Genomic DNA, 10,271 nt, shown 5'->3' on the forward strand with positions numbered 1-10,271 from the left:
AGACATTAATCTATCGTTGAGGTTGTCGTTCAGTCAATGAGGTCACTGGTGTATTGATGAAAGCATTCATCAGTCAATTAGGTTTTCGTTTGGTCAGTGAAGCCATCGGTGGATCGGTCATTAGTCGGTCAGTCAATAAGATCACCTTTCAGTCGACGAGGTCATTGTTCGGTCATTGAGTCACCATTCAGTCAATCAAATTGTCAGTGAATCTTTGAGATCACCGATCGATAGTTGAGTTTGATGTCATTAAAGTAGATGGTGGGTCAGTTGGTGAGGTAGTCAATCGGTCGTTGAGGTTGTTATTTGGTCGGTGAGGTTATTGGTTGGTTAATGAGGTCGCCGATCAGTTGAGATTGTTGTATGGAAAGTACTTTTTTTTTTAAAGGGGTTTGGATCCTAGCCTACCTAGGAGGCTTAGCCCCACGCCTGATCCATTTATTATATTAAAATTTTGCATCAGGGGGTATAAAACCTGAACCACAAGCTACAGAAAAAACATGACAATAATCATTGTAGAGAATATCCTGAATAATAACTTGAGTTTTATCAAACCAAACATCATTAATGAAAAATAAGGGGCTGTGACCACTTACCCAATTTTTGGCTAAAAATTGCCCACTTACTCCACCAAGAGTTTTTTAACCCCATTTACCCAATCTAACAGTGTTTGACAGTATTACCCTTATTTTAATTAACAAATTAAACTTATATCTCTCTCTCCTCACCCTTATCGATTTCACTCTCTCTCTTTCTCTCTCTTTCTCTAACCTCGTCTCAGGCTCTCTTTCTCTCTCTCTCTCTCTCTCTCTCTCTCTCTGAGCCACCACGCCCACCACTCCACCGTCGATGTCGAGCTCCACCATCGCCGCTCCGTCCCACCGTCGGACCACCAGAGGATGACGCCATCTAACTCCACGATCCCAACCCCTCTGGGCTTCGCCGGTTTTGTTCGTCAGATGTCCGGGAAGCTCTCCACACCGGAATCGGGTCTGGGCTTCCCTTGCAGGTCTCGGATGACGTCAAAACGAAGACATTATTTGGGGGCAGTAATGTGTCTACTGCCCCCCACTAAACCATTAAAACTTGCACCAGTTAAGTGAAGGGTTCTGACTTCGTATTAAGACATTATTTGGGGGCAGTAATGTGTCTACTGCCCCCCAGTAATCTGTCAATGATAGTTAAGTGAAGGGTTCTGACTTAAAACGAAGACATTATTTGGGGGCAGTAATGTGTCTACTGCCCCCCACTAAACCATTAAAACTTGCACCAGTTAAGTGAAGGGTTCTGACTTCGTATGAAGACATTATTTGGGGGCAGTAATGTGTCTACTGCCCCCCACTAAACCATTAAAACTTGCACCAGATTCAAGGATTCACAATGTATTGCACTTTATCACAAACAAATCAACAAGAGATGATTACTGTCTCCTAAGAAAGACATTATTGGGTGGCACTAATGTGTCTACTGCCCCCCAATAGACCTCGACTACTGCAATTTAACACTACATTTACTTTGGAATAGCAGTTTTCAGTCCGTCAATAAATAAAGCAGTCATCATTGGTCCCTAATACAAAGTCTACTGGGGGGCACTAATGTAACAAATTTTATGGTTATGACTGCAGAATAGCAGATAGCAGTTTTCAGTCCCAAATAGCAGTGTTCAGTTCGTCGTCGATTCCTTCAAAAGGTCAACCCCGGCCTCCCCGAGTTTCTAAGCGACGAGGACCGTTGGCTTGGCGTCGAGCCTGGCCGCGGAGAGCACGATGACGAGTTTCGGCGCCACGATGGAGAGAGCAGGCGTCGTGGGCGACCTGCTGGAGGGATGGAGGGAGGGAGAGAGAAATCCGACGTCGTCTGGAGAGAGAGAGAGAGAGAGAGAGAGAGAGAGAGAGAGAGAGAGAGAGATCGGTGAGGGTGGAGGAGAGAGAAATCGGTGAGGGGGGAGAGGGCAAAAAAGTCCCCAAAATAAATAAAAAGAAGAAAAAAAGAATTAATTGGGTAAAGGGGAAATAATCCCTTAGAGTGTTTTGGGTAAACGGGGTTAAAAAACAGTTAGTGGAGCAAGTGGGCAAATTTTAAGCTAAAATTGGGTAAATGAGCATTTTCCCGAAAAATAAACTAGCTAGTTGTGCAAGCCTATATGTAACACTATTTACTTAATGATAAATATGCTGGAATCTAACTGATTGAAAAAATTTAACATAATCCTTATATCATCTATGCCGTTGAGCTGTGACTTATTAATAAGTTATAATATATAAGTGGTGGGCTAAGAGTTTTTTATTTTTTATTTAAAAAAAAAATCATGTATAACCTGATTTACATCAGATAAATTCTTCTCCTTTGGAGAGCAGCAATCAACACAAAACATAAACAAAAAAACTGTATATAATTTTTTTTTCCCTAAATTCATCTTTTTGAAAACAACCTACCAAATGCAATTTACATATTCTGCATTTAAAACACAAAAACTATTTCGCAAAACGTTATCAAACGCACCCTTATATATGGACCAAGTGGCCTTCTTCTTATCCAGCCAAGTGGCTTCTTCTAGTCCAGCCAAGTGGCTTCTTCATATTGGCTGGTCTGGCCAAGCCTGACACAAAACACTCCCCTCTGTAGTGCTTGCTTGCTCTGAAATCCGAAAAGTGACTGGTAATCATGGGAGGGAGATCTCACTTCGAGAAATTCCTCAATACCTTCGCTACAAGTACCACAAAACATGACAAAACCCCGACTTTCTTTGCTTTTAATCTGAATATCCCCTTCCCATTTCTGTTTCAACCGGTCGGATTGCAGTTCTTATCTGCTTCTTTCACTGACGAGAAGGTAACATCTTATCTTTGTTAATTTTTGTAAGGTCGGATTTGTGGTCTTCTTTGCTTACATTTGTCACAGAACTAGCAAACCAAGTGCATCAATCCAGTTTTCTAGATGATAGAGAACTCCATGAAAGGTGTTTAGAAATCCAAGTGCCTGTGAAAAAAAAAAATGGCGGTTCTTGGCCTTATATTACTTGAGTGTTAAGTTCTGCTATGGAACTATGGCCTGTGAATTATGAACAACTCCAAACTTAAAACTATAATTGGGTTATTCACTTGAGTTGTTGGAGACTCAGATCCATCTTGATTGCATTTCAAACTAGGACTTCACCCAAAATTATCTCCTTTAGAAATGAATCTAAAAATGTGAGATTATTTGATTGCTTTAAGTTTGATGTCTGCAGCAAACAGCTTCTTGCTTTAACTTCTTACACATGGTACAAAATAAGTCATTGTACGTTACTTGTAACCAGCAGCTTCTAGCCTTTACCTTTCTTAAGATTATTGTCTCCGTTTATAACTATATTACAAGCATGTACATAATTATGAAAGTCTCAGGTCACCTTATAACTGTTGTTAGCCACTACCTAGTTGAATTATATCATTTGAGGAAATTCAGTAAGAACTGTTGATTGAACAATGCTATTCCAGGTTCCAGATAGCATCCATTTCCTGTTTAAATGAGCCTTCTCTGTTTATTGACATATTCATTGGTTTGGTTCCAATAATTTGAAATGGAATAATGTGCATGCAGTGATAAAGTATTTTGCATTACTTCCAATTTCTTATGTATGTTACCAAAATTTGGAATTGCTATTGCTTATAGGAATATAGCTTTTGTTCCTTTCAAATTACAGTCAAATACACTAACAATTACTTAAGTTGTCCCTTTGTTTCCATATACTATGGCATTCCCATTATATTCCCTATCTTTAGACCAAAAATTTGCACCCAAAACACCAAGGCACATCAAAAGCAGTGTGGCTATCTGCTTTCTCCTCCACCTTCCAATCTTGAAAGTTAATGTAGTATTCAGCACCATACCATAACTTTTATTTGTACAAGTGGAAGGAATCAGATTATGCAGCTCCAATCTTTGCGATAATGGTAATGGCTGACATGAACTTCAAAGTCAGGAAATTTTATTTGGGGAAATTAAGCCGGCCAATTCCTTGTGGATTTTTTTCATACCAATTTGTCTTCCTCCTCCCTTCTTAATATCCAATTCCTTAGAATATTGAATTATGCACCAGTTGTCTCAAGTGTGTTAGTCTGATAATACTCGATGTGATTTTTTGATGCAGGAAATGGTTCAAACAACCGGTTGACAACATTGAAACTGATCATAAGCAATAGAAAGGTATGAACATTCACAGATTAATATTTTGTAGGTTCTGGCTTCCCTGCCTTGAGTTCCTTGCACGTCTATTGCATTTCAATTTAGAATCAGTACTAAGCAAAGTAACAAACCTTTATTTGTTGACGGGGGATGTATTATAACTTGAAGAATTATTGAATAATAGTTGAAGCTATATATAAAACACAATATAGGTTGGCTAAGTCAACCTGATAGTTCTAGAGTAGACATTAAATAGATTCATTACATAGCTTTACAGGATGTGAAATCTGGAACTAAGGAAATAACTCACCATTAAACCTTGGGAACTGAGGATGGATTTGCTGCATCTGAGATTTCAATTCTCTCAACTCTTCTACCCACTTAGAATAGCTCGAATTCTTTGCTACAACGTCTTTAGAGACTTCCTTGCAATCAACTAATCTGGTTGCATACCTTTCAAAGTTATTGATATTTTCCCACAGCAGAGCCAGCTTCCTTGCATCACTCTCGCTTCTAACATTAGCTAGCCACTCTGTAGCTTCCTCCACCTTAGCCCAGAAGCAAGAGTCCTGAGTCAAACCTGCAAATTTGCTTCTCATACTAGTGTTTTCTTCTGGACCAACCTCTCTCTGTCCCCACCACCTGTCGAAAATTTCAAACCTCCTCTCTCTTCCATGCTTCAAGTAATGACCCTTGATCCGGTGCGTACCAGATCTATAGTACTCAGCAATGTCCAGTGGCTCTACCAGGAGCTTGTAAGAGTGGGAAGTGTTTACCCATTTTGATCGCTTGTGAAAATCATGAGGCAGCTCGTTGTTCTCCAGCATGCGGAGCACATCATTCCAAAATCCAGCAAGCAAGAGCCGGTTCATGTTGACTTTGTGGTCCCTTTTGGATGATCCCCGTTGCTTGAAGGAGTCGTAGTAACCTAGTTGCTCATCAGACTTATCACAGGATGCCATATACCACTCTATTTGAGCTCTGTAAGGTACAACCTTGGATAATCTGATGGCTAAGTTTGCAGCGTTGAGGCTTGGTGTACGCATATGCCTCATTCCCCTAGCCTTCTTTAGGCAATCTTCCGCCGGTCTGGCAGCTGGTTCCTGGAAAAATGTATGAAAAGGAAAAAAAATAAGTAATTCATTCATAAAAAATAAAAATAAAAACTTTGAAATTGAAGAGTGATGATTTTAGCTGAATTATACCTGTTTACTTATTCCTGATGACTGCAATGCCAGTTCAACCCCTGCTTCATAGCTTGACTCAGGAATCACTTCCCCTTGCAAGAAGCTTTTCTTACTCAGAAACTGTGAAGAAATCTTCCCAACATAGTGTCCGTATTTTAGATGATCATCGATACAGCAACTGGGATTACCAGTCATAAACATCAAATGCATCATCTCGATCACAGATGCTGCATTCTCCACACAAATAGCTCCCTCTTGTGAGCAAAACACGTAGTTTCCAAATGGCCAATACAAACTATTTGCTTTCTCTTCTCTTGCTTCTGCTTGTGCTACTGAAGACACTAGCAAATTAGAATGTGATATGAAGCTGAAGAGTTGAGCTTTCTCTTCCTCACCGAGTTGAAGTACTGGAGACTGTCCAAAGTTGCCTGGAGAAGAAGCCGACATAGACATCTGCCAGTATTGCAGCAAGAAATGGAGTTGGCGAGTGCAGGACTCTAAAGGAGCGAATAGGAGTCTTGGCATGATGTCATACTTGGACACCACATGGCAAAAATTGCCACCCCATCTTTCCCTAAGGATTGCTCGGGAAAGAGATGCGTTCCCAAGTAATGGTGAACCGAAGGTAATGCAAAGCACTGAAAGGGTAGAAGAGACGGATTGCAGGTAGCAAAGGATCCAAAGAGCGCAGAGTGAGGCAGTTGTTCCTCCTATAGAATGGCCTGTGATCACAATGGACTTGCTTCCATTTATCAGCGCCAACATCTGCACCAGCCACCACCATATATTTCATTAGATGTTGAACGAAAATGTTGAAATTCATTAATATCTATTACTCTTATGATTAAATGTACTGGCATTTTGAGTTTCCAAGTTCCCATTAAACTTTTCTGTAAATTGCCCTTGTTCTAATTGGTGTATAATGTTACACGCTAGCTTTCTTTTCTTTTTCTTTTGGAAGATCTGCTATATGCATTATGCAGTCTCGGTGACTCGGTGTATGTTTTTTGTTTGTTTTTTTGGCTGGGTTGGTTCAAGTTGAGATTGTAGTGAAAGATTATGACAGTGGGAAAGCAATCTTCTCTGTCGTTGTCACTTTTTTTGGCCAATAGTGTACCTCGGAAACTGGGAAAGTAATCACCCCACTCCAGCCAAATAGTCAATAGACTCGACAGTACGTCTCTACAGGAAACGATCAGAATGCTTTTTGGCTTTTTGCTGAGAAGAGAAATGCCTTTTGGCTTTGCATGGAAAACCATGGAAGTTTGCTTTGAGTCGCAACCTCCTCCATCAACGGGTCAAACAATGTTTTTTTTTTTTTTTTTTCGCAAGAATCGGTCAGACATTTGATTGAAAAAAAAAAAACAATGATTTTAACTTGGATATTTCTCAATAATGTGTTGTTTTTTAAAAAAGCAATGCATGAATATTGTCTGTTTTCAGCCTTTGACGAACATTAAAGTATTCTTGGCCGTAATTTCAACGTTAACATGATCCTTAAAAACTCACACATCAGTGCAAAAGACCTTAAGTAGCATTCTAGATTTCATAATTAGAGCATTTTGAAGATGAGGTTGGGAATCGGCTAAATGTGAGAGCCATCCTATATTTAAAGAGTAAGTAGCCCTTGTCTTTTTTTTTTCTTTTTTTATTTATTTAAATTTTCCTATTTTCAAACTCATATCAATTAGGAGTTTCATGATAACAATCTTCTAAAACTCAAGCAACATATGATGAAATAGAAGTTTTTGATGGAATATTTTGAATCACATCGTGTTTGGTGGTTGGAATGCTTTGAAGTTAAACAAAATATCATATCATGGTGTTCTACTGAGAACTCGTTTTAATCGAGTACTAAAATATCATAATTCTCTTCATGCATGATTTTTTTTTTTTGGGTTGGGATGGTGACCTTTGAAAATTCAAACGGTGCTTTATATATATTATTCATCTGACAAGATCTAATACAAATGATTTCATTTTTTGAAATACTTTTCTTAACTACCTCCTTTTCTTGACAAGATGGATCAATATAAAGGTTTCAATTTTCAAGTTACTTTTCTCAACCATCTCCTTTTTCTATCATATCCTCTCCCTTTTCTATCCTCTTTCCAAAAATCATATACGATAGAGAGGGATGTTACTATCAAAAGCTAGTTTGTACGTATATATACTTGCAAGTACCTCAGGAATGTGAATGATGAGGTGATCAATAGCGATTTATGAATTTAATTCTCAAACTTTAAACCAGATTTATAACTCTCAGATTTCAACAACAATTATCGAGCACACAAGCATGAGTTAATTTCCTTGTCAACATATTTTACTGAATCATCAAGTGATCATTCAGGTATTGTCTGGATGTCTAAGCTATATATCTTGTCAATTCCATGGGTCCATGACTAGCTGGATGATGGCTTTACATATTAACATGTTTTTTTTTTTCCTAAAAGATATTAGACATTATCATGATGGCCGGAAACTAAAAATAAAAATCAAGCATCAGGATGGAATTTCCCTACATTTTATTTTTCTATATAACAATTGTTATATGTCTCTATAACTTTTCTTTCTCATAGACTCATAGCTTACGAAGAAATATTCATATACTAACAAAATTACTACTAGTAGAACGTAACAAAAGCATTTCTTGGGAAAGAATCCCTAACCTAATTTGGGTTATAACTGTTATTTTGCCAAATCACTGTTATTATTTTATTATTATAAATAAAAAATAAGAGAAACAGTCATGCATTTTGCACGTAAATAAAAAAAAATTCAATGAAACAAAAAAAAATGGATGAATGTCTGACCTGGTCTTGGAAAGCTCGGGAGCTACGAAAAAACAAGAAGAGATTGAGCAGCCCTGCATGAACCATCACTGCACCCTCATCTTCTTCTCCATTGATACTACTGTTACTACTTTTGGTCAATACCGAAAAAAGCCCGTCACCGGCGCCGGCGCCTGCACTATCCAATGGCACCAAGTTTCTGCAAGTGGAGTAGTATTCCGACCCCTCCGTGATCATTTGGGTACTGCAGGCCGAGAAAGCAAAGTACCCGACATCTCCGATTCGCTCCGATACGAAACCCAATGGAGCGGAGGCGTTGGCGACGCTGCACAGCCTCCATGACTCGCTTAGCAAAGGCGTCGAGGCCAGGAAACTCGCCACCAACTCACTGCTCTCAAACCTGCACGCATTAGTACTAACTAGTTATTAAGTAGCCACTGATTAGTCAATTCGCTGTACCTGTTTGGAAAATTGAAAGAGCTAAGGTGGATTAATCAAAGAGTTAACTTACGGTGAAGCTTCGGCCTCCATGGACTAGATTGATGTTGTTGTACAGTTCTCTTCTTCTTCTTCTTCTTCTTCTTCTTCTTCTATAATGGGGTGAAGACTGGAGTGGTCTTTACTCTAGAGAGGAGAGTTGAATGAGATTCCGCGTGTTTGAATATGGAACTGTTCTAGTCTTGAGGATTGAAATAGACTCGTTCGTTGAGTGAGTGGGTTTTTATATTCGTTCTTGGTTTTAGTGGATTCACAAATGGGTTGTGAGGATGCCATTAGCCCTTTATTTTTATTTTTATTTTTATTTTTTATGACATGACATATTGCCATTAGCCATTTCGTTAGCCTGGAAAGTCCCGATCACAAATAGAAGAGGCATTTATGTAATTTTCTATTCTCCTAGCAAAAAGAAAAAATTGAAAATGATATTAGATTGTCGCCATACTAACTATTTTTTTTTTTTTTTTAGAGAAATAATCAACTAATATTGAAATTAAGCAAAATTACACATAATGACTACTAAGAGCTGTCAGATAGAGTCACTATCAAAGTAATTAGACACTTTTAAGCTAAGAAGCTTAACACACATCCAGCAAAACACCATGTATTACCTAAGAGAATATCAAAAGCAAAGATACTACAAGGGTTACTGCCGACTTTCCTCAATGCAAATGAGCACCTGATGCTAAGGTCGGACCTACCACCGATAGAGCTGTCCCCGGTGACTGTTTCTCTCTCTGGATCGACGGAAATTTGTCGCACCCCTCTACCTCATGAAAGAATAACCCACAACCCCTGTCTAGCCCTTTGAATTTCTCGTACTTGATTTGTACGTCCGCCGAGATCCTAGCATTGAACGTGAACCCACGGGCACTCCGCAGTTGACGCCGGACGTCCACATGTCTACAAAACTTTTTCTCGGCCGCTCCACGTTGCAAGGGCAGCGTATTAGCTCTCAAAAACCTACCCATCGAGGAACCAATGAGAATGAGGGTTTCCTCCGTCCTCAGATGGGGAGGTAGCCCTTTAATGCTAACCCAAGTTTCCACCATATGCAGAGGCACCGCCTCCACTGCACTCAGGCAGTCATATTCCCCCAACACCAGCATTCTGCCTCCAAAGTGCCATGGTCCATTGTGTAGAATACGGTGACACTCCTCTCGGATCTTAAACCGGAACATAAAACGATCCCCGTCATGAGCCGTGATCACCAGTCGATTATGCAGACCCCAGAACGTAGCCATCAACCCCAACAGACTCTTCTCATCACCCGGCTTCCTCGGCAGCATACACCCCACCAAGTAAAAACCATCTTCTGCCACCGCAGCCGAACCCAGTGATCCAAAATCCACCACTGCTACTTCGGTCAATGCCAGGGCTGCTGTCAGACGTGCCACCATCTCCTCCGCCATGAATGGTAGAGATACAAAAGAAAAAGGGAAACCCTAGTTATACGTGAGACTCGGGAGGCAAAAGCTTCCGTTCTCAAGCCCTAGCAGACGGCTAGGTCTTTTTTTTTACCCTACTAACTACTTTGTTTGCCTTACAAGTTTTTGGTTTATTAAATTACTAAAATATTCTAATATAAAATTACAATAAAGGACAATATTAGATTAAATATTGCAATTAA

General features: G+C 39.5%; 2 protein-coding genes and 1 long non-coding RNA gene across 3 annotated transcripts; 1 reads left to right on the forward strand and 2 right to left on the reverse strand.

The window, feature by feature from the left end:
- The first annotated feature begins 2,573 nt into the window (after nucleotides 1–2,573).
- LOC121051767 lies at nucleotides 2,574–5,589 on the forward strand. Its single transcript, XR_005806864.1, has 3 exons — nucleotides 2,574–2,832; nucleotides 4,130–4,185; nucleotides 5,403–5,589. It is a non-coding gene; the product is annotated as an uncharacterized LOC121051767 (long non-coding RNA).
- LOC112186920 (lipase-like PAD4) lies at nucleotides 4,239–8,842 on the reverse strand. Its single transcript, XM_024325485.2, has 4 exons — nucleotides 8,655–8,842; nucleotides 8,165–8,543; nucleotides 5,370–6,116; nucleotides 4,239–5,267 (listed from the first exon to the last, which is right to left on the reverse strand). Exons 1-4 carry the CDS (start codon nucleotides 8,672–8,674, stop codon nucleotides 4,458–4,460), a joined length of 1,956 nt encoding a protein of 651 aa, XP_024181253.1. The 5' UTR covers nucleotides 8,675–8,842; the 3' UTR covers nucleotides 4,239–4,457.
- A 461-nt stretch (nucleotides 8,843–9,303) lies between these two features.
- Nucleotides 9,304–10,053, reverse strand: LOC112184211. The gene has a single exon (XM_024322480.1). It carries the CDS (start codon nucleotides 10,051–10,053, stop codon nucleotides 9,304–9,306), a length of 750 nt encoding a protein of 249 aa, XP_024178248.1.
- Between the last annotated feature and the right edge of the window lie 218 nt (nucleotides 10,054–10,271).

Source organism: Rosa chinensis, chromosome 2 (assembly GCF_002994745.2).
Source record: "Rosa chinensis cultivar Old Blush chromosome 2, RchiOBHm-V2, whole genome shotgun sequence".
Taxonomy (NCBI): Eukaryota; Viridiplantae; Streptophyta; class Magnoliopsida; order Rosales; family Rosaceae; genus Rosa; species Rosa chinensis.

Bases quoted from the DNA above. Each gene is read 5' to 3' on its own strand.
- LOC112186920 (XM_024325485.2), bottom strand. From the start codon at position 8,674: ATGGAGGCCGAAGCTTCACC. The intron at 6,117-8,164 runs GTCAGACATTCA...TGGCTGGTGCAG, and splicing joins CCCGAGCTTTCCAAGACCAG to ATGTTGGCGCTGATAAATGG. The intron at 5,268-5,369 runs GTATAATTCAGC...ACATTTTTCCAG, and splicing joins CATCAGGAATAAGTAAACAG to GAACCAGCTGCCAGACCGGC.
- LOC112184211 (XM_024322480.1), bottom strand. From the start codon at position 10,053: ATGGCGGAGGAGATGGTGGCACGTCTGACAGCAGCCCTGGCATTGACC.